Source organism: Leptopilina boulardi, unplaced genomic scaffold (genome assembly GCF_019393585.1).
Source record: "Leptopilina boulardi isolate dan_hultmark-lab unplaced genomic scaffold, ZJU_Lbou_2.1 LbouV2_150, whole genome shotgun sequence".
Lineage (NCBI taxonomy): Eukaryota > Metazoa > Arthropoda > Insecta > Hymenoptera > Figitidae > Leptopilina > Leptopilina boulardi.
Genome location: NW_026137697.1, coordinates 1,433,744 through 1,459,038, shown reverse-complemented (window position 1 = coordinate 1,459,038; position 25,295 = coordinate 1,433,744). Strand labels below are relative to the sequence as shown.

General features: G+C 24.1%; 2 protein-coding genes across 6 annotated transcripts in view; both read right to left on the bottom strand.

Moving 5' to 3' along the window:
• Positions 1-183: 183 nt before the first annotated feature.
• Positions 184-8,799, bottom strand: LOC127276579 (serine-enriched protein). 3 transcript variants are annotated; one of them, XM_051297120.1, is made up of 9 exons: positions 8,300-8,799; positions 7,539-7,741; positions 7,265-7,400; positions 5,155-5,193; positions 4,051-4,168; positions 3,647-3,804; positions 3,402-3,533; positions 2,529-2,711; positions 184-2,407 (listed from the first exon to the last, which is right to left on the bottom strand). In XM_051297120.1, the coding sequence occupies exons 2-9, from the start codon at positions 7,724-7,726 to the stop codon at positions 2,237-2,239; spliced, it is 1,125 nt and encodes a 374-aa protein (XP_051153077.1). In that variant the 5' UTR covers positions 7,727-7,741; positions 8,300-8,799; the 3' UTR covers positions 184-2,236. The 3 variants fall into 3 exon arrangements, with proteins under 3 accessions (XP_051153077.1, XP_051153079.1, XP_051153078.1); XM_051297122.1 differs by having other exon boundaries at positions 184-2,403; XM_051297121.1 differs by lacking the exon at positions 5,155-5,193.
• A 777-nt stretch (positions 8,800-9,576) lies between these two features.
• LOC127276575 (putative polypeptide N-acetylgalactosaminyltransferase 9) overlaps positions 9,577-25,295 on the bottom strand; it is a 125,211-nt gene continuing 109,492 nt past the window's right edge. For 2 of the 3 annotated variants that reach the window (XM_051297105.1, XM_051297106.1), the window contains 7 exons: positions 23,417-23,730; positions 23,048-23,246; positions 22,771-22,940; positions 21,371-21,499; positions 17,970-18,080; positions 12,906-13,034; positions 9,577-12,818 (listed from right to left, as the gene is read on the bottom strand). In XM_051297105.1, coding sequence (XP_051153062.1) covers positions 12,678-12,818; positions 12,906-13,034; positions 17,970-18,080; positions 21,371-21,499; positions 22,771-22,940; positions 23,048-23,246; positions 23,417-23,730 — 1,193 coding nt within the window. In that variant the 3' untranslated portion in view covers positions 9,577-12,677. Of the gene's footprint in view, positions 12,819-12,905; positions 13,035-17,305; positions 17,411-17,969; positions 18,081-21,370; positions 21,500-22,770; positions 22,941-23,047; positions 23,247-23,416; positions 23,731-25,295 lie in introns of all 3 variants that reach the window. The other variant, XM_051297107.1, reaches the window with a different exon arrangement.

Genomic DNA, 25,295 nt, shown 5'->3' with positions numbered 1-25,295 from the left:
TCCTCTCTAGTTTTAATATTATTATTCATTGTACTATTATTATTAATTCTTAATGATGAACTCAGTAATAAACATCGTTACCAATAATAAATATAAAAAAAAAAATTAATTATTAGTAATAAAATATTAATTTCCCCTTTTTTATTTTTTACAGGAGAATGTGTGATGCAAAAAAAAAATTATTTTTGAGAAATTTTTATATTTATTTGACAAAAAAAAAAAACGGCTTATATCGTTATAGTGTAAATCGATCCATTTCCAATTTAATTTTCCGACAATTTGACAATTTACATTAAGATCTTTTTGTAACATGATTTTTTTTTTTTTTTTTTTTTTTTATACGCATGCAATATGTATAAAATAATGAAAATATCGATGCGCACGCAAACAAACAGTTTTACACGTAGACGATAATTATTTCATTATTCATATATATGCATTATAATTTTATAACTTTCATTCTCAACATTTATATAATATGCATTCGTACATGTATTAAAATTATTTTGACAATGAAATAAATTTTTTTTTTTATTTTCCTCTTCTGAATTTATTATAAAATTTACGATTTTCAATTTTTTTTCAGCTCTATTTTTCATCAAAGAAAGTAAACATTTGATAAAACTTTTCTTTCCTGATAAATTTTCAACGATTCTATATTTTTCTGTTAATTTTCTAATCGGTGTAACAACATATTTTTTATTTCTCTCAAAAAGGCATTATAATTATTTTCTTTATTATAAGGAACAGTGTGCAAAGTCGACGTACATTTATAGCTTTCTTTACATTCAATATAAAAAAAAAAATTTTTTTAACTCCAAAAAGAATTGATTTTTCAATTGATTTTTTTTTTGGAAAATAAATCCATTTTCTATATACCAAAAATCTTTTACTTTGCGTTTAAATTTTTCACAATAATTATGTCACAAACGGTCTTTTTTTTTATCAACTATTTTATATAATTACTACTATATATTTTTATTGATTGCCTATTATTCCCTTATAATTTATATAATATATTAGGGGCTAATTATCTGCGTCCCACGATCCAGCTAATATAATAATTATATTGATATACTATAATTTATGATATATATCTATCAAATAGTTAATGTAATGAAAATCTCTATAGAAAAGAAAAAATGTATTTTTATGCATTATAAGAAAACAAAAAATATATTTTCAATTTTTAGATAAATGGAAGAAAATTTATATTCAATAATATAAATGGAAGTGTTCAATAATAAATGGAATCGCTTGATTAATGGATTTTTTTTAAAATGAAACTATCTATATATTTATACTCTATTAGTGAGGAAAAATTAAAAAAAAAAAAAAAGCATCAGTCATTCGATCGATATTAACCGGCAGATAATGAACCTCTTTTTTTTTTCTCTTGAAAAAGCAGTATTTTTTTTTTTTTTTTGCCGGCTCTGGCATAGTATCAAATATATTTTATGAATCTGATATCATTCATTTCGATGGATATGTTATGTGTGTGGTTAATTTTAAAACTTTCAACAACAATAACATCACTCTAAATTTTTTTTTCCCTTGATTCTTGACATTCAAAAACATTCAAATATGTCTTATATTCAAAAATTTATACAAAATGAAAAAAAAAAGTTTTTTAAAATTATTTTTATAAATACTATTTTGTAATTAAAATCAGTTTCTCTGTTAATAATATATAAATAATCTGATATCATCACGACGACAATCATTGATAAATTTATCAATAGATAATGAAAAAAAAAAAAATAATAATTATTTTGTAAATAATTAAAAAAATTGATCGAACTTAGAATCTGTGCGTTTTATACAACCAAACTAAATCCCGACGACCTTCTCTTCTTAAAACAAAACGAATATAAAATCCACTCGCATTATCAACGTCTTCCGTTTGCGATATCTCATTATCGTTATTAACTTCCTGAATTATTGTTTCTTCATTCTCGATTTCCTTTTCTATCATTTCCTTTTCAATTTTCGTCTCCTCATTATTTTCCTTTTTCATTTCATATTCCTCCTTTATTGATGATGCTGATTTCTCTTCTTTTATTGACTCAATGTCTACAACTAGTACCTCAATTTTTTCTTGTTTTGAAATTTTAGGCAAATCACAATTATATGATGATGGTGGCGGTGATTCTTGATGTGTTTCTAATTTTTGTGAGGTATGATATTGAGATTCATCAGCAATTACGACCGCACCGTTAGCGGTCGTGGCCTTCGGTTAGTTACTGCCAGAATGTTGCTTTTGATCAGAACCGGCATCACTTCCGCTCGAGCTCAATGTCGTATTGCTACCATACGGATCCAAGGACGATTGTACCGACATACTTCGTCCTTGTCGTCTCACTCTGTGGGGAGAGAGTTTTCCAGGGTCGACACTGGTTGGGTCTGCCTGCAACAATCTGGTGGTCAAGTCATTTCCGCAAAAAAAGAAAAAAAATTTTAAAAAAAAATTAAAAATAAAAAATTAATATTCATTCTTTGAAATAAAAGTAAGGACTTGAAACACGCACCTGATACGCCAGTGCATTCATGATAATACTGTAGGGCACTAGTGATAGAGGATGAACTTCTCTCATTAAAACATTGGCTGGAATCTTGTGGAACTGGATATAATCAAGAAAGTTTCCAATAACGTCCTTGAGAGGTGTGTTCTGATTACTATCGCAATATTTCTTGCTCCACATTAACGCTGCCTGCAAATGATAAGATAAAGAAAAATTATTAAGGAATCCCAAGTGATAGATCGGAAATAATTATACGTCTTAGGAAATCAATTTCAACATTATTTCGTTTACAATCATTTTTTATCAAAAAAAAACGAATCATAAAATTTAATAATACAAAAATATATTATTATTTCAATTAATTAAATAAAAATTATTAATAAAAATTATTTTAACTAATTTAAAAAAAAAACTTTTTTTGCTTTGGAATTAGTAAAAATTAAATTTTTATAAAATTTTCTTAGTTATCGAATTTAGTAAAATTGAACTAATAAAAATTTGTAAAAAATTTTCTCACTATCGAAAATTGAACTAATAGAAAATTTAATTTAATTTAAAAGTGATTTTAAAACTTTTTTTAAATAAAAATTATTAATAAATTATTTTAACTAATTTTAAAAAAACTTTTTTGCATTGGAATTAGTAAAAATTAAATTTATATAAAATTTTCTTAGTTATCGAATTTAGTAAAATTGAACTAATAAAAATTTGTAAAAAAATTTCTCACTATCGAAAATTGAACTAATAGAAAATTTAATTTAATTAAAAAAAGTGATTCACTGATTCAAATTATTTGGAAAATTTTACTAATTTCTTTTTTTTTTTTTTACTATTATTTTTGGAGAAAATATTAAATTTAATATTTTTTTTTTATTATACCTGAAATTTTGTGAATTCGTCGGCTCTCAAATCTTCTCGGGCCAAAATTAATCGTACTACATGTTGAGGTAATAATGTAAATGATCCTAAATTCAAAACATCATTGCCATGTTCATCAACGAATTCCAAGACCTGTGGAAAAATTAATTTTTATTATTTTTAAAAAAAAAATTTTTTTTTTAAATTTCCAAAAAAAAAATGTGAATTTAAAGAAGAAATTTCTTTTTTTTTGTGAAAAAATATACCTTTTGTACAAGTGATTTTGTACACTTGTATTGAATATATCGTTCGGCTGATGCCAAAAGTGCACAAACAGTATCTACAGTAATGCAACATTGTACAAAACCTGCACAAGCTCGTCTAAGTTCATCGAGTCCATAATAATCAGCAGCATTCATTACACCTGTAAAAAAAATGATAATTGATTAAAAACTAATAAATCGAAAATTTCGAATTTAATATTATTTATTGTAATTAATTAATTTAATAGGTGATAAAATTAATTTTCAATAATAAATATTAAATAAATAATAATAATAAATAATAAAAATTTAATTCGATACAAAATTTAATTAAATAAAATAAAAATAAAATTAATTTGATTTACCTTATCACTAAATCAATATAGAAACAAAAAAAATTCATTTACCAAGCAAAGTTCTTGGCTGAAGTGTAACGCAACCAGTGTGAATATATTCAATAAGTTGACGAAATACATCCGGCTCAAATTCTTCAATAATCAAAGTTTGATGCTGAAATGTTTGAGGCTGTGAATAAATAAAAATATGACAAAATTTAATATAATCGTTATAACAAAAAAAAAAAATGTCTCAATAAAATTAGGATTATTTTTGTTCACAACAATTTGAAAATTTTTATTCAAATCATTATATAATAAAAATTATTCTATATTTTGTAAAATGTACATTGTAATGAAGTAAAATTAATCCCAGTTGCTACAAAAAAAAAAAAAAAAAAAAAAAAATTTTTTAAATAAAGCATCGAAAAACTGTTTCTTTATAAATAATATTGTGAATAAGCATAAGTAGAATATTCATCAGTTTTGAAAATTCATTTTCAAAAAAAGCGTTCAATAACTTGTGAAAATTACAAAGCCGTGATATATTTTTCTATATTTTTCAAAAAGGTGCACTATCTGAATAAAAACACACAAAAAAATGCATTTAAAAAAAAAATTTGAATTTTTCTTTTATTATTATTAAAATTATTAATAGAATTATTATTAATAATAATAATAATAATAATAACTATTAAAAAAAATTATTAATTAATAATTAATAATTAATAATTAATAAAATTACTATTAAAATTATTATTAAAAACTGTAATTAAAATATAAATATTACAAAATAATATTTTTTATTACAATAATAAATATTAAAAATTAAATTAGTAGTGATTAATTAAGAGAAAAGAGTGTAAATACTAAAAGTGTGCTATTGTCAGACAGAAAAATTCTAATAAAAAAAAAAAGAAAAACTAGTTGTAAATTTTTATTTTAAAAAATTCATAATTTTTTTTCACATTATAAAAAGAAATTAATTTTATTTTCATTAATTCACTGAGAAATATTCCCTAAAATTATATTTAGAAAATAATTGTGCAACATATTGTATATTATATATAATAAAAGGTATTATAAATGCAATGCAATGCAGTGCAGTGCAAAAGCGGATAAATTATTAAGAAACTTCCATTTTCATTACACATAAATCACATACATAGAAAATACCTCTTGAATGGGGGCCAGCTGCTGCGTGAAGCCTGATCGCTACACGACACATAACAGAGATACACACTTACTATTTCTATCATTACAATTATCCTAAACATTAATTAATTAATTAATTAATTAAAAATAATAGATTTTTCTATAAATATTCATTTTTTTTTTGGGAAGCAAATTTTTTATTTTTCTTATCTAATCAAACAATTTTATTTTTATTATTCAAATTGTCTAGAAATTACTATAAAATTTTTAACTATGTAATTTTTTTTAATATCAATTGTCTTTTTTTTATATTATAAAAATAATTTTTAATTATTTTCAGCTTACATTTCAAAAAAAAAAAAAAAAATTAATGAATAAATAAATATTAATAAATAAATATCAATAAATAACTATCAATAAATAATTGTCAATAAATAATTATTAATAAATAATTGTCAATAAATAATTATTAATAAATAATTGTCAATAAATAATTGTCAATAAATAATTATTAATAAATAATTGTCAATATATAAATATCAATAAATAATTATAAATAAATAATTATAAATAAATAAATAAATTCATGAATACTGTATTTCTAGATATTTGTGATAATTTTTGTGTGTTAGAGAAATAAAACCATTATTTTAATGGTAACTCTGCTCGCAAGTAGTAGAAGTATCAGTAAAGTGGAACATGCGCACAGTCTCACTATTACAAGCCGCTACTACTTCCAACAGTAAAATAAGTACATTATTTTTTTTTCACAAAAATTATACAATCTAAAAAAAATTATATTCACAAATTTTTTACTTTCTAAATAAAAATCGAAGTCATATCAAGAATAGTTATAAATAAAAAAAAATAATAGTAGGAGACAAAAGACTCAACAATTGTTTCAAAAAGTGAATAAAAAGTAAATCAAAAAAAAATTTTTTTTTAATGTTTTTAAAGAAAAATTATTATTATAATTACTATTATTATTATTTTAATAATAATTGTAATAAGTATAATAATAATAATAATAATAATAATAAAAATAATAAATAAAAAATAAAAATAAATAAATAAATAGAATATAATAAAATTATGTTATATTATTAATATATTCAACTATACACAATTTTAAAAGATATATTGGAACAATATATATATATGAAACAGAAAAAAAGTTATAAAATTACAGGGTTGAATATTATATTAAGGAAATGGAAATTGGTTATAGTGCTTTTTAATATACACTGAAACCCTGATTATATGGCGGAGTTAATAAAGAGAGTATTAAATAATAAATGATCATTTCAAAATAAATCAGGTTTCCAGTGAATTATAATATTTTTTATATCTATTTTCATTTTTGAGCAAACATAGCAGTGGTATACTCGAAAAAAAATTTTTTTATAATAAATTAAATTCCATTGTTATAAATATAATAGTGTTATTGAAAAAAAAAATTATCCATTACTTGACTATCAAATAAATATTTACTTGAACCAAACAAATATTTATTCGAATTAAATAAATTCTATTTAAATCAATAATTTCTCTATTTGAAATAATAATTTTTGTATTTGGTACAAATAAATATTTATTTGAATCAGAAAATAATTATTAAATACAGATAAATATTTATTTGAATCAGAAAATAATTATTAAATACAGATAAATATTTATTTGGATCAGAAAATAATTATAAAACACAGATAAATATTTATTTGAATCAGAAAATAATTATGAAATATAGATAAATATTTATTTGAATAAAAAAATAACTATTAAATACAGATAAATATTTATTTGAATCAAAAAAAAATTATTAAATACAGATAAATATTTATTTGTTAATATAGTCAAATAATCGATTATTTGAATAAATTTTTTTATAAACGACTGCTATGAAAACTTTTTTTTTATAATAATACGTGCAAATCAAAATTATATATCAATATAAACATGAATTATATATAAAAAAAAATTTTTTTTTCAAGTTAAATACAAAAATATTTACAATAATTCTTCTTCTTCTTTTAAATAAATATTTATAATTTCCCTATTTTCGAATTTTCATATATATATATAAAAAAAAAATATACAAAATATTTTTTTTTTTAAGTACATGCTTAATTACCTGTTGTGCGGCATTTTGCAAATTTAATAATGGTTCCGAGCTTCTTTTCAAAAAGAGTCTAAGTTTATTTTCACGCGCTGGTGGATCTTTTTTCCGTTGTGGACTTGGCGCTTGATACAGCATTTTGTGAAAGACTCTGCAAAGCGTAAATAATAAAATTAAAAAAAAAAAATTATTATTAATCGCAAAGGGGATATAGAGGAAAAATTTATTTTTAAAAATTAAAAAAAAAAAAACTGGGGAAAATAAGAAAAAGGTTTTATATGAAAATAACCTGCTTCTTGCAGCCAAGACTGCTTTAACAGCGCAAACTGGCTCTCGAGTGTCACCGACGAGAAATGTTACATCACAAAGTTCAGGCATACTTGCCAGGAACTTCATGTCATCGGCGAGACCGCTTTTATTCTCAAAAGTCGAATAATCCGCCTCGTCGGCTACACCCGACCCCGAAGCCTCCGGCATCGAGTCTGCTTTTTCCTGAAAAAAGAAAAAAAAAATTAATTATTTTAAATTTCAATTCAAACTTATTCTAGTTGTTTTTTTTTTTTTTTTTAATAAAATAAGAAAAAATAATAAATTAATTTATAAAAAAATTAAATAATTTTTAATTTTTACACTTTTATAAATTAATTATTTATTTTCACTAAAAGAGGTTTTTTCAATTTTTTCCATTGTTTGCGATTAAAAGTTGTTATCAATTTTTCAATGTCTGTTACAATATTATTATTATCTTTGTTCTTTATACCACGCCCTGATGAAAATTTTCTAAAATAATAAAAGACTAACTTTTTAATAAATAGTTGCTAATTACATTTCCATATAATCTTGACCCAATTTATCGACAATTTGTGTTCCAGTTAAAATAAATCTACAAATTTTCATGAATTATAAATATTTTCTAATCTCTTTTTTTGGTTTCGAATATTCTATTTATAAATTTAAAAAACTGAAGCAAATAAAAAATATTCTTTACAATAGTACAAAAAAAAAAAAGAAAAAAAAATGTAAATAGAAAGTATATAAGTAAGCAATTACCTGTTGCTCAGACCCCGGAGCCCCCTCGCTCGTCGGGCTGTTTCTACCCCGAAAAAACACTTTTACCTTACTTCTAATCGACTTTTAATACACATAATAACACGGCATCGATTTTTTTTTTAACAAACAATGTACATTTGCGTTTACATATAGGACGGACGAAGAATCAACGATTTTAATATAAACAGCTTTTTTTTTACCTAATATATAAAAATATTGTTCTTTAAACGAAATTTAGTTGGTAAATAAATATATATTTATATATATTTATATTTATGGAAGTTTTGATTTATAATATAAATTTGTATTTCATTTTTTGAAATGATAAATGAATATATTTATTATTTTAAATATCACTGCCACATGTTTAAGTATTTTAATGCCTATTTATTTTATTAAAAGAGAAAAACTATTTTTTGTTTGATTTTATTTTTTATTAAGATTAAAACAATGATATAAAGAGGGTGCTTTTACTCAGAGCACTTGGGTTCGATAGAGCTTCCAACCCTTAGGAGAGGGCTCAAAAATGCGCTTGCGTCAGGATACACCCGTTTTATTGCGCTTGTCCAAAACCCGGGGTATTTTAATCGAAACTTTTTCAAGGTAAAACGATTAGAAGAAATCTGTAGTTTGTTAATTATGTAAGATTTTGGTCGTAAATTACTTTTTTCTCTTTCTTTATGTCAAGAAACAACATTTTTTTTTCTAATATAATGCTAATTTGTTTTTAAGATTCAAATTTTTAATTTTGCAAAAATAAAATAATATTTTTATAACAAAAAATAGTTCCTCTATTACAGAAAAAAAAATGTAAATTTTTTCATTAATAATTCAAAAAAAATTATTTTCAAAAAAATTACTTTCAATTTTAAATTTGTTTATATAAAACAAAAATAATGAAAGCATAAAAGATTTCGAAAAACTATTTTTTTTTAATTTCAAGTTTTATTGTGATTTGTGAAGTAAAATCTCATATCATTTTTTTTTCCTCTTTTTTTTATCGTAGAGAACAGTTGTGAGAGTTGAAATTGAACGCGTGCGCGAGAATAACGAACGTTTTCAATTTCGTTTTTACAGTATCTTCCCACATTTTCTAAGATGAAATGCTGCTGGAATAATAATGTTTTTACATGATCAACTTTTCTCATTCAATTTTAATTTACATAGAGCAATAATTGTGATATTTTTTTTTCTTTTTTAACATAAAATTTGAAACAAAATAAATCGCTTTTTTTTCGAGAAGCAAAAAAAAAAATATGAAATATTAAGTCATAACGTAAAACAACATCGATTTTATTAAACACAAATGCTTGCATGTTATCATAGAAGTTTGTAGTAATTATAATAATAATATAATAATAATAATAATAATAGTAGTAATAATAATAATAATGATAATTATACTTATGTATGTATATATGTACATAAAATAAGGCACATTTGATATTACAATTAATAATCAAAACGCGACGCTATTCTCGTTGCGCTGTCATATGTCACTTTCTCTTAAAGATATGCTACGCGCCTTCATAGGGTTACATTTTTACCAAAATGTAGAAAATGTTTTTTTTTCTTTTTTTTTTTTTTTTTTTGTCATTATACGCATACACCTATATGAAATAATACGTCTGAGTATAATTATAAATCTCTCTCTCCATTATTTCCCCTTATATTACTTATTTGTAGCTCAAAAAAATATCAAATTGCAACAAATTATTCAATTAGCAAATCAATTGATTACAAATAAGTTGAATTCAGATTTACTTTTCACAATTTTAAATAGTCAACGATGTTATTTAAATTAACAATTTGAATTTACACTATTATTAAAACGCATCTATTTAAAAAAAAACAACATTTGTTTCGTTTTCATTCACGCTAATATAAATCGTTTTAAATAGAGATTTATTATATATGATATATATATATATATTTATATTCACATGTTCTGCATATATATTATTGATTGATAATTACTTACATACGCAGAACGTGTTAAACTGGCACGTATTCAAAAATTGGTTGCAGTCATTACATGTATACATGTATATTTATATCTTACAATTGAACGAGAAATAAATAAAAAATTGAAAACAATTTCAAGAATCGAATAAGTTTTTTTTTTGAAACGAGAAAAAAGGGATATTTTGAACACTCTTTTTTCTTATTTTATTAATAAAAAAGAAAAAATTTGCAAAACATATTTTTTTTCTCTTTAAAAACAATATTTAATAATACAAATCCATCTATTAGAGTAATTCCATAATATCACTTTATCTTCATTTCACAAGTTTATAACATACTTTTTTTTTTTTTATTCATATAATACTTAGATATTTAGTTTCATACTTTGAGCTATTTTTCACAATCGCCAAGAAACGAATTTTCTTTTAATATATATTCTAACGAAATAATATATCTACAAAAATGACACTTTCATTTCATTTACTTGTAATTTTGATTTTTTTTTTTAAACTATCACGTACGTATTTTTGAAAGTATAATTTATTTTTTTGAATCTGAAAAAGAAATCAATGAAAATTTGTTTCTGGAAGATATTTTTTAATAAATTAAACTTTACGCCATTCACTTCGTAAAATAATACATTGACGTTTCATACAAATCCAATCATTAACTATATATTTGATTTGGCAGCATATGAAAACGTTTTTAAGCGAATTATCCTAATAATGAAAGAGAAGAAAAAAATTATGTGAAATTCTTGAAAAAAAAACCCATAAATATCTAATATGCATTTACTCTTTATATATATTTTTTTTTTATTTTAAAACTTACAATTTATTTTAAATGCTGTTACTGTAAATAATTATCATTAATTTATAATTGAAATTAAATTATTTTCATAACGAATAAAATTTGTATAAATTTTCAAATTATTTCGAAATTAAAAATAAAATACTCAATGGTAAAATATATAACGTGAAGAAAAAAGTAAGATAATGACGAAAGTTTTATTTTAAGGAAGAAATACGAGACAGCTTGACAGTTAGTAAAAGTGTACCAAATGTTTTCTAACTTTTAAAAAGTATTTCAAAGAACTTGAAGAACTAACAAAAAGTTGGTTCGCAACATTTTTAATTAAATTAGACAAAAGCAAATACTATCTAATTTGATTATGTAGTTAATATCACAACAACAGCATTTATAAATTTTTTTTTTAGATTTTTTTTTTCACACATATGTATATTTTAACTGAATTCTAATTCAGTAAAAATGTAATTAATTTTGTTCCTCTCGTAGATTTACACTTTACTATTTTATTTTTGTCACCTATCTTAAATTGATTAGCAACATTTACATGAACTGGCATAATTTATATTTTACATGAATGTACAAAGTCTGGCATCATATAATATATATATATATACTTTTATAAATTTGAATAAAAAAAAGAAATGACGTATTTTTATGATAATTGGAAGCAAAATTTTTTCATAACAATAAAATGCTTCATTTTGGAATGTTAAAGTTCTATTATATAAAACAATAAAATGAGATATTTATAAAAAAATAGAAACTTAAAGCAGGATTTAAAATCCATATTTGAAAAATAGAAATTTAAAATAATTTATAATTTAATAAAAAAAAACAATATATATTTTGCATGGCACTGGCTGACATGCACTTTTTTTTTCATTTGGAAGTCCTTTTCTAAAATTAGAACTAGTTTTCAAATCCACGAAATAAAGTTCTAAACAAATCATCAGCATACGTCATAACAACAATCAGTTAATTACTCTCAATTTAATTTTACAGTCAGTATTATAATGTACAATTTTTTTTTTCTTTTTTTTTTTTTTACTTTTCTATGTATATATTTATAAATATATCAGTCTCTATCCTTCAAATGACCTCTTTGAACATTTAACGTGAGAAAAAGAAATATTGAAGGAAAAAAGACTGCAATAGAAAATTATGAAAGAAACGAGATTCTTTGAAATATAACGATCTATTCAAAAAAGTATTCGATACTTGATAGATCTACGGAAGAATGTTTTTTTTTTGTCCAATTTCTCCACTATATTTTCAAATTATTAATCATTGTCTTAATAAAATAAAAAAAAAATAAAGAAAACATTGAGAAACAAGGCTTTAGACGACATTAACTATTAATATCACTCTCTACATTATATAAATATCCGTCTAATTTTCCTTCTCATAATAAGTTTCCCTATAATCTAAACTAGAGTTTGTTTCATGTCGTCTATAAGCAAAATTTCTAAACAAATTTTGGTAGCTGCAAAATCTATCTGCCAAAACGTGTCCTAGCGACTGAATAACGATGTCCAGATATCCAAAATCCAGCAGATTCTGAACCATGACCAGATCTTGATTTGTGACGAGAAAATACTCGATATCACAATTTTAATGGATCGTAATTTTCAAATGACCACCTCTGCCTCGCCGAAGATGGTGAACATTCTTCCATTAATAGCCGCTGTTTACTTTCCGTAATTGCCAGACATTTGTCACTACTTCCATGTTTAATTTGCTTGGTCTGAAAAAAAGAAAAATTTAATTCTTATTGAAAATAAAGAAAATAAATTTAATAATTTTTTTTTTAAATTCTACTTAGATAAATCACCTGTTGATTATAAATCCATTGCTGATTGCCTTTACTTCCATGACAAGGATACAAAATCACATCAGTTCCACTGTAATCCAAACACGATTCGTCCCTTCGAATTTCACCAGTTTTACTCAACATCCAATACTATAAAAAATAAATTAATATTCAATAAAAAATATCAATTAAAAAAAAATTAATTAGAAAAGAAATTAATGGTTCCAAAGAATCAATTTTTTTGAAAGCTAAATTCTGTTTATAATGACTTATAAAATCGATTATTATATTTCGTATATATATAGGCGATGATGACGATCATCATGTGACATTGAATGGCACGTTTAAAACGATGAAGCGTCAAAGCGAACCTATCGCAATAGTAATGAGCATTGAGGGTCAATAATTGAGTCCAGCGACCCTCGAAATTGCGTTGATTCCACTGACCGTTCTGGGTGTTTGTTCAATTTCAGCCAGTTTATGCTAACCATTGCAGTTACTTCATCACACTAGATTCGTATATTAACTGTTCAAATTCTTCAATTGTAATCAAAAAATAATTTTTTTTTTTTAACTTCCAAAAATAAATTTTTTTAGCTTTCAAAAACATAAAAAATAATAATGATTCATTGGAACCATATAGCTAATTAACAGTGAAGATCAAAATTTATCACAACGTGATGTGTAAATCTCATTAGATGCATAACCAAACATAAGAAGATTAAGGATAATGAGAAGCTAACTGGGAATTCGTGCAAGCATGCTACAAACAGGATAAGCATTCTCCAACGTGTAGTCCTATACCTTACATAATGCTTCTGATCGACTCTAATTACATTAACAAGCAGGATCAGCAAAACAATTTCATGCAATCTCAACCTAATATTAAATGTATCTGACATGTTAATTGTCTAATTTATGTTTCAATCAATTCATACTTTGTAAATAGTATTCTTTGAAAAAAAATTTTTTCGAAAAAAAAATAATTATGATAACCAAAGAATTTGAAAAAAAATAATTACCATGATAATTAGGAATATAAAAAAAAATAGACTGATAAGGAACAGAAAAAAAAAATGAAGAACTTCTCGATATAGGGCGAAAAAAAAATGAAGCAGTAAAACGTAACTTTAAATAGACATCATTTGGAGCTTCGTCCAAAAGCGTAATTACCGTGAACTGTGACTTAATTGCGAGAATAAAATAGCTTATACGACGAGGCAAGACACGCTCGTACTACTGGCGCCGACTGATTGTGTTTTTGGTTGTAACCAGTTACCTTAATTACCGTTTTACGCACACACCAATACTTTTATATAAGCGAGGATACTCCAACAATATATATATATATATATTTATAGTTAGAAAATCCTTGCTCGCGTGTATTCGTAACCTTAACGACAGAAACCCCTTTCCCCTTTACCAGAAACGTATACGAACCATGAAGAAAATAGAGGAAGAATAAAAATGGATTCATTTAATGGGAAACTATACACCACATTCTCATTCGACTTTGTAACTAACAAAGTGAAAGAATTAAAAAAAAAAAAAAAAAATTTCCTCTAAGAAAATAATTTTTTAATCAAATTCAAAATTTACAAAATAACAAAAATTATTATATAATAATAAAATGCTTGGTCTGTCCTAACTTGAAGTTGGCCTTTTCTGATTTCACGTGTTTTTTTTTTAATAGTAATCTTATGACGTGTCAAATTTTGAAAATTCTTTTTCTCATTTTTGCCAAAGTTGTATAATTGTGTTTCCAAATTTCGGAATAAGTTTCTTTAAAATTCCAAATTCGAAAATTCAATTCACGAAGCTGATGTACACAACGTTTATCAATGAAATTTTTTTAAAATTTGTATATTAATTCAAAAATTGTACAAAAAATTTATGATGAGAAAAAAGATGCGCCGGGAAATTTCGTACAAGATAGTAATTTGAAAAAAATTTATTTTTAAAAATTAATTTTTAATGTACCAGGGGCCAACGAATATCTATTAAATATTAATTATAAAAACACAGGCCTCGAATCAACTTAAAGACACAAAAAGTCGTTTCAGTCGATTTTTATTCGAAAAAAGTGGATTTGTTTTTTATTTTAACAAAAATATATTACAGATTTTTAAATAAAAAATTTTTTTTAATAATAATCCTTTTCGAAGGGTTAAAGTTGAAATTTTTAGAAATAATTAAATTTCAAAAGATATTGTTAATTTTCAAACAATTATTAAATTTTACAGAACTAAAAATAATTTATCAAACAATTTTTGGGAAAACATTTTTTAAATTTAATTGAATTTTCAAAGATTTAAAATTGAGATTTTTGAAATTAATTGAAATTTTAAGTGTTTTGTAATTAAAATTTTAGATGATTTCACTAAAAATTTATTAGAAAATGCGGACAAAATACAATAATTTGAAAATTATTTTTAATTGAAAAATGGTTTCAGATAGTTGAATTTTCAAAGAATATTATTAAAAAAGGTTAAAAATAATTGAATTTCCATAGAGTTTTAATTGAAATTATTAAATTTCAAAAAAAAAACAATTTTCGATGGAAAATTTTAGAAATAATTAAATTTTAGATGCTGTTAAATTCAAATTATTGAAAATTCAATTAATTTTGAATTCAAATTTTTGAGAATAATGAAATTTTATTTGATTTTAAATTTGGAAAATAATTGAATTTCAGTTCATTTTCAATTGAAAGTAAGTGATTGATTTTAAATTGAAAATTTTTTAAATAATTGAATTTCAATTAAAATTTTGGAAAATAATTTTATTTTAGTCAAATTTTAGTTGATTTTGAATTTAAATTTAGAAAACAATTGAATTTTAGTTGATTTTGAATTGAAATTTTTGAAAATAATAGTACTTTAGTTTATTTTGAATTTAAATTTTGGAAAATTTTGAAAATATTTGAATTTCAATTAAAATTTTGAAAAATAATTGTATTTTAGGTTAACTTTTAGTTGATTTTGAATTTAAATTTGGAAAATAATTAAATTTTAGTTGATTTTGAATCGAAATTTTTGAAAAAAATTGAATTTTAATTAATTTATAATTAAAATTTTTGAATAGAATTGAATTTTAGTTGATTTTGAATTGGAATTTTAGAAAATAATTGAATTTCAATTGAAATTTTGGATAATAATTTAATTTAAGTTCATTTTTAATTGAAAATTTAAATAATTAATTTTGAATAGAAATTTTAGAAAATAATCGAATTTTATTTAATTTTTAAATTGAAAACTTGGTAAATAATTAAATTTTAAATTGAAAATTTTGGATTATTTTTGAATTTTTAATTGATTTTGAATTAAAATTTCGGATAATAATTGAATTTTAGTTTATTTTGAATTGAAACTTTTTAAAAAAATAATTCAATTTTATTGTGATATATTTTTTTTTTAAATTATAAACAATTGTTAAATTTCATAAAAATTGAAAAATAATTTTGATATAATTGAATTTGTGATGTATTTCATTAAAATTATTAAAAATAATTAATTTAGTGAAGAATCATTTTAGTTCAAAATTTGTTAAATAATTGAATTGAAGAAGATCTAAAGACGATCTACATTTTATACTAAAAAAATGTATTTTATTTACATTTTTTTTCAAATGTAAAAAAAAATGTCGCAGTTTATTAAAATAAGTCGATAAAAGTCGTATATTTTTGAAAAAAGTCGGAAAAAGTCGTATATAATCCGAAGCCTGTAAACATATAATTTTCATTATTATCATTTAATATGTAATAATATTCTAATAAATTAAATTATTATTGATAATATTAATCTTTAATTTCTGTATAACAAACAATTAAATAATCAATTTGACGCGTTTGCGCGCGTGTAATTTTGCTAGTTATTTAATAAATTAATTGGAAAAATAATTTTTAAAAAAAAAAATTTTTTAAACCAATATTATATTTCCACTATATTTTTTTTGGTATTAAATTCGTATCATCTCATCTTTATTCTCGTTGACAAAAAAAAAAAATAAAAAAAAAAAATGGTGATGGAGAGTGGCATTTGCATTAACAAGTCACGAGATTCCTAAACGATTGATGAGCACCTGCACCAGATTAGAGGTGTTACTGATTACTAACAAAATGGATAGAGATTAACGCAACCAATGATGTGTTCTACAAACTGCTTCAAGGCTTGCGTGACATCAGTTAATCGCAATTTAAATTCTACGCTGATGTGAATTTTTAGTTTCCAGAATGAAAATTATAGATTGAATTTCACTTTCAGAAAAAAACCCTTCACCTTATTACTTTTTCCTACTTTTAATTAAATAAATAATTGGATTTTCTATTCTACAAATTATTTTCAATTTTGATTTTGATCACCATTTTATCAACATGCTTAGTTTTCGAATTTTTTTTTTTTTTTTGAAGACAATACGTGTACCTGATTGCCACCCTGGCCGTGACAGGGCCAAAGGCCTACCGGTTGGTGTAGGTCTTCTGGCTTTCCTGGCGAATCTATGCACACGCCACTAGCGAGTTGTCTTATCTGCATTAAAATTCAGCAGAGACGCACCGATTATATAAAGAGTATACACATACAAGTGATATTTGTTTATGCATTCATGAAAGGAAAACAGCATCACAATATATATATATATATAACTAAACTACAAACACAAATAAAGCAATTTGCACATGCAAACACAATTTAAAGTTAAGATAATTTGAAAAGTCGTAAATCAATAGATTTGGAATTAAGGCGCATTAAATAATTTTTCAATTATTATAATTTTGAAAATATTTTCAGCTAATTCAATTAATTTACAAAAAGAGATAGATGAATTGAAAAAAAAAATGAAAATACAAAATTGATATCGATCAAAGGCATATCTTTCGTAACATTCATTTTGGCATCACGTCAATTTAAATAAACTAGTCATTCTCTCTTTTATCAAAAGCGCCATTTGAATTTCAAAAAAAAACGATTCACGGCTTTTCAGAATCGATAAGTAGCCGTTGACAGCAGTGTGGTGCTGCTGCTGCAGGGGATGGGTTTTTTAATCGGCAACCAATTGCTCTGGAGAACAGTTTTTTTTTTTTTGTACCTGGTTGCCGCCCTGTCGATGGCAGGGATACAGTCCAGCCGGTTTGTGCAAATCGGCCTTACGAGCCGGCGAATCCAAACACGTCTTTCCTCCTTCACCCAAATTGCGAATCTGTATTTATTTATGTAATTAAAATTAATTTTATCAATTTCTGAAAAATCATTTAAAAATTTTATTAGTTAAATTATGCTCTAAAAAAAGGGATCTAAAAAAAAATACTTCTTCATTACATTAAAAATTATTCTTAATTAAAAATCAAAGAATAGAAACAATAACTAATTTTTTTCTTCAGGTCCCTTTTTTTTTCTTAGAAAAAAAAAATTTATTTGATTCACTCGCTTTCTTGAGCCAAATTTAATTAAATAACTTGTATTTGGACCAATAATTTCTGAAAATATTATCTCGAAAATAATATTTAATAAAAATTTTGAATCAAATCAATTTTTCTTTTCAGCGTATATAATTACATACAATAAAATAAATTTAAAATTACAAAAGAGATGTCAATTTTCAAATATAAAGTTATAAAAAAGAAAAAAATTTTTTCCAGTTAAAATTCCTCATAATTCCGTGGATTTCGACCTAAAACGAAATCTATGATGTGAAACAAGCGTCATTGTAAAAGTCAAAGGAATATTAACGAGTGTACTCTAAAAACGTAGCCTCCTCCATATATACGCTCTTTCCATTTTCTCTTTTTCTCCTCTTTTTTTTATTTTTTCCTTTTTTTTCGAACTGGGGGTAAACCATCGACGGTGCACTTCCCATTTTTCAAATGAGCAGTAAAAAATCGAAAACGGACATTGTGGTTATTTCTGACGAACCACCGTTGCATTCATAAATATATATATATATATGTGTGTGTGAGATAACGATGTTTCGGCTGACGACTGCTCTTCGGAAAAGTTTTGATTTTACCCCCAATGCGAACGTTGTATCTGCGGTTTAAGGATATAGTGCATGCAAAATAACATAAAAGTTTTGCGAAACTCTAATTCAAAATATGCGCAAAATATTTCAAAAAAAAAAACTCTCATTGAAACTGCGCGCTAAAAAAATCATCATCCCTTAAAATTCCAAATGGCCGAGTGATGTGTTGCTATAGGGGGGTTAAAAAAAAAAGAAAAAATTGATTAAAACCAAATGACACTCGAGGGCTTTTAGGACATATGAGAATTCCAATGGATGTAGATTGCTGTGAAAAAACTTGATAGAGGAAAAGCCTTTGACGCTGAAACAAACTTTTGAATTTGGTATCATGCAAAAGTTTAAAAAGTTAGTTTTTTTTTCCTTTCTGGTATATTAATTTTTATTTTTTTTAATCGGAGCTGAAAATTTTTAATTTTCAAAATGTATTTTAAAATACATACTATATTTAAATTATCATACATAAATTAATTTAATGGGAAAATAAATAAAAATTAAATTATCATATAAAAAAACTTTGAAATTCTCTTTTAATTAGATATTTAAATTATTCCAATTAAATTAATTTATTTATTAAAACAAGAAATAAATAAAAATTAAATTATTTTCTTAAATCGAATTTTCAAATTCTCTTTCCAAAAATACGTAGTATTATCTATTATGAAAAAAAATTATCCTTTGACATAAAGACGATGATGGTCAGTTTTTTTGGGGGAAAAATAAAAGCTCTTCGTTCATCCAAAAATTGTATTTGTCGAGTTCTCGGCATCACGTAGTTGCAATATGTACTGTTCGAATTATTCACGGCAGTGTACGGTTTCCTGGCTGGGTTTGTGCGACCTATAAATTTCCAGCCGTGTGAGGGGGAGGTTTTTACGTGATTTAGCCAATGGTGTGAAAAAAAAATCAACATTCGTGTGTGTTAAAAGAAAAACAAAAAAAAAAGGAACTTCACGTATATAGGTGAAAGTGAAGAAGACGTGTGTAGAGAAGAAAAGTTTTTAGAGAAGGAGTACAAAATAAACCGACAAGAGAAATGGAAGGTGGAAATAACGTGAAAATATAAGTTTACAATGCCTTGGTATATAGTGCAGAGTGAAATTGTTATTTTACATGTGGCACGGCTGTGTTTTAAAGTGAGAGCCGCGTAAAATGCTCCTTCGCAAAAATGCCTGCCCATTCGTCAGAGAATTCTCTCTCCTATATATAGCAGACGTTGAAACAATTTTTATTTCTCTTTTTTTTTAAACATCTTCATAAAATACAATTTAGAATCTAATAGACAAATATTTTTCAGAATCAAGATAAATTATTTCTCCTTTTTTTTTGCTCGTATAGAAATTGTAAAATTCTCAATAATGATCATTATATATTTTTTTTTAACAAGCATTTTATATATATATGGATTCGAGTGAGAGAATCAACGACAATCTCCATGTTCTCGCGCGTTATCCAGAAACCTCATGAAATTCAAAAATATTCAACAGATTTGATTCAAGTCCCTAGACGAGGGTACGACGATAAATGGGTTTTGACAATAAACGTTCGTACACGTCAACTGCTACCAGTCTCGGCACTCTCAGGGCAAATTGACTAACACCAATGCTTTTTCGCATTTTAAAGTAAAACAAAGAGTATGAAGAGAGATACCTGTCATAGGGGGAAATTTTTTTTATAAAATTCAAAGAAAAAAAAAATAATTAAATTATTTAAAAAATTTTTTTTTTAAAGAAATTTTAATTTAATTTTCTAAACAAATATTTTATAGCAACAAAACAACATTTTGATAAAAGTTCAAAGGTTTTAAAAAAAAGGGGAAAATATATATATATATAAAGGAATAGATTTTCCATCGGAAGCCAAACGATTGAACTGATCGAGATGAATTTCCTCCGGCAGTGGTTGAGTATTGTTTCACAGTCAAAGGCATTGTTTCCTCGGCAAACTCGTCGCCACTAATCATCGTCTCTGCTTCTAACAATCGGCTGTGACACGTGAATACAATAGATACAAGCATTCTAGGTATGAGGCAGTTAGGCTTTCAAATTGTGATTGTTAGCGTTAACTAAGATTTTTGCTTGCCACTTTCAGTGTATATACACCTACTCAAATTGAAGTAAAAAGTTTTAATTGACAAATAAAATTCTTCGACACAAATATTTAATATTTTTTTTTCTTTTTTTCTTTGACTTGGCTGCTTTAAAGTCTTTCCTCTTTAAGAATTTATTTCATAATCTCCTAGAGTTCTAGAAATAAAGTTCTTAATAAACTCTCATTAGTGGGTGAAAAACTTTGTTTCATCTTTTTCAAATTTAATTAGTGAGAAACTCTTTTGGAATATTTTTTTACATATGAGATCTATATTAAAATACTACGTATTTCTGTGAAAGAGTCTTTTCGTATTGATTTTTTTTTTTTTTTAAGAGAAATATTTTTCTATTTAAATTAACGATGTTAAAATAAATGGTTCTTACCTCGCCCGATGCTACTGCTTCTCCTGGAATGAACAATTCTGGATAGACATTGTCCAAATACCATTTAAAAGGCTTACAGCCCAGTTTTTTTCTTAAATTTTTTCGTTCCGAGACGTCACCGTAATTGCCCTTTAAAAAAAAAAATATATGTTTATTTTTTCATTTATACTAAAAAAAAAAAAATTTACTTGATTTTTGACAAATAAATTTCTTTTTCTTTCTAGTAATTAAATTATTAATTAAAACAAAATTAAATCAAAAATAAAATTATATATTTTTTTTAATATAATATAATATATTTAAACCAAAATTATTTCTATAATATATTGAAAATATTTCACTTGATTACAATAATGGTTTGATGATACTGTGTTTGAAATTCACAATCTTAACCATAGTGTAAAGATATCACAAAGTCTTCAAAGGAAACTCATGTCGATTATGATATGCAAGTATAAGGAATTTTTGATATTGGAACAAAGTGCTAGGATAAGCAAAAGGGTCTCGATATTATATCCAAATAATGCAACATGAGAAAATATTTTCTATATACAAAACAAAAAGAGATGTTTGGAGTTCTTGTTAGCAATCTCTTGATTTATTTTTTAAAAAAATCTTCGAAGAGAGAGACTAATTTGGTACAAAAAAAAAAATTTATACATTTATTCAAATAATAAAAAACAAATATTAATATTTTCTTGTGAAGAAAATTATTCAATAGAAAAAAAGTATGTACAACTTTTCAGTTATTTTTTTAAATTTCACGTTAAATTTAGCAAAAGTTTAGAAAATGTTTTCCCCCAAAAAAAAAGAAAAGTAATTTTGAAAAGTTGAGACATAAAATTTTCCAATCGATTTTTTTTCAAGTAAACGAAAATATTTTTTGGTAAATATTTTGAATTTAAAATCAGTATACGATTTTTGATGACCCAAAAAAAAAAATGGAATGTCATTATACAGGTAAATATCGAAGAAAGAATATTTCCAAAGGAAAATCAGAGCTGAGAGACATCCTCCAACTTTAGATATGGAATTGAAATCGGAATTATGTCCCTATTAAACTCGGTGACTGGGAGGACTGCCTTGGGAGAATTCAGCACACAGAGCACACGTCGTCTCATTTATGAGATTTTTACTCGTTCGCCTTCTCGATAACGTTCTCTCTTTGATACTTTTTGAAAATTTAAACATTTTTCTTTTCAATTTATTACCGTATTCATATTATATATTACAATCCAAGCGATTCAAAAAATAAGTATTTGAAAAATCGAAAAAAAATTTTTCTTTAGAAATTCTGTTTAGATGAGATGTTTTTTTTTTTTTTTTTTTCCTTTTTTTTTCTCGACAGTAAGGGTAAAAATGTAGGTTGAAAGCGATGAGTATCATTTGGGGGTACTCACTTTGTCGTGACCTATCCTCTGATAGTAGTATTTGGCATACTCGTCCAGCCACACTTCACTCAGTCTTATACTGTTCCTCTTGAGCACGTTCACGCCACTACGCCACTTGTACGGTGAACGCTTTCTGAAGATGTGACCTACGTGCGAGCAAGGCAAGATCTCTAGAGTACCTAAAACCCATAAGAAAAACAAGATTGTAAAATCTTTTTTTTTTTTTTTTTTTTTTTTTTTTTTTTTTTTTTTTTTTATTTCGTCCAATTAGATAAAAAAAAATTACCTCCACACATCCAGGTTTTGAATGATAATTCTAAATTTTCACCACCCCAAATATCAAATCCACTATCGTATGTGCCTAGTCTTTCAAAAAATTTCTTATCTATTGCAAATAAGCCACCTGCCATTGTCGGTGACCAAACAGGTTCCGCTGAATTTTTATGCCTCTTTTTCTCACGTTCTGGTATTGCGTGCCAGTTAAACTACAAAAAAAAGGAAATTAAAATTAGAACAGTAATCTAAAGTTAGAAAATTGTTAATTATTTTACAAAATTATTTTCTAAATTATTATTATTAAATTGTTTTGACAAAAATTATTTTCTAAAAAAAATTGTTTTTAACAAAATTGATATAGTTTTGGAAATTAATTTACCTGAAGATTCCAATCAAATCCACCAACATTAACACCACCGGAATCTCTCCAGTGGTACTCCAAAGTGGTATCATCAATAACGTCAATAACTGGACAAACCACAGTTGTAGGATCACGTGCAATTCTGTCCAAAAGCGGTTCCAACCAACCTTCTGTACATTCACAGTGACTATCCAAGTACGTCAAAACTGATGCATTTGCCTTTTTAGCTCCCAATAGTCGAGCTCTAATTAAACCCTCACGCTTCTCAGCTCTAACTATTTTCACTTTTGGATAATTCATCATGTAATCTTCAAGTTGTCTCTTTAGATGTGCTGCAAAATGAAAATCAAAAATTTTAGCAAAAAATTTTTTCCACTTTTTTTTTCATTAAAAAAAACAAATTTGGTTACATAAAAATAATTTAGATTCAAAGAATTATTTATCCTATTATTAAATAAAATAGTTATAAATAATTTTTATTTGCAAATATAAACTGACAATTTTTGTATTTGAAACAAATAGAATATAATTATTATTTAATTAAATAATAATTATTTAATAATAATTATTTAATAATAATTATTTAATAAAAAATAAAAATTTATTTATTCAGTATTATATTAAAAAATAATTAATAAATAAAATAAATTTCTCGTAAATTCTTAAATAAAAATTTATAATTAAAAAAAAAATAATAATTTAATTATTATTTCTTAATATAGCTGAATTTTTAAATTACAGTTTCATGTAATAATAATTTTTGTTTGAATTTTAATTCTCGTCGATTGACTACGCAAGAATAAGTAGTAGAGATAAAGCTTCCGTCAGACAGATGAATTTATTAGTTTTTATATTATTTACCATCTTTCTCTCTCTCTCTCGTTGAGGAACTATATAACGTGAAATACATTAAAAATATTATTACAGATAAAATACTATTTAAGTGTCTGTGCATTTACATAAAAAAAAAAAATTTTATCGTTGAATGTACATTGTACTCAAATTCATTACACTAAAATAAAAAATCAAATCGATTCAATTATCAAAAAATTTTAAATCATAAATTTTTTATTTAATTAATTATTTAATAATTTAAATTATTGTAAACATATTTTTAATTAAATAAATTAAAAAATTTTAATTTGTGCAAAAAACCTAATAAATTATATTAAAAGCAGTGAATATAAAAAAGCAACTCTACTAAATGAAAGTAACGCAATAAAATTTATAAATCTGACTATCGTTCTACCTTTACTACTCATACACTCTCTCACAGCAAAATCGGCTTATGCAAGAGAAATATTATCAGAATTCAAATAGTTATATTAAAATGTGAAAAACTTTTTTTTTTTTTATTCACTCCTTTTTTCACATATAATTTAAAAAGTAAAATTCCTGTAAAAAAATGGATAAATTTTTTCTTTTTATTATTTAAAAAAAAAAAAATCTTATTTAATTAAAAAAGGGGAACGAATTTTTTTTTTTTGCAATAAAAGAAAAAAAAAGCAATAAAAATTGTGAAATTGACCGAAACTAACGATAATTCAAATGGCAATTAACAGATCAACATAAATTACTTGTATAGGAGACAGGTTTATGTATAGATCCGAACTCTAATCCTGAGTCGCCGTTAAAGGTTTAGGAAACGATCGACTGCACAAAGGATAGCTTAGCTCATTTGTCTATTTATTTAATTCTTTTACATTAATATTTTTAGCTAAAAAAAAAAAACAAATTTTTAATATTTTCAATATTCTCTTTCAATTTTTATATAAATAAACTAAACCACAGGAAATCAAAAAATTTTCAATTGACAAAATGTCAATTAATTCTAATTAAATATTTCCGCTTTTAAATAATTAAAAAAAAAGAGAAAATCAAATACGAGAGAAGTTTT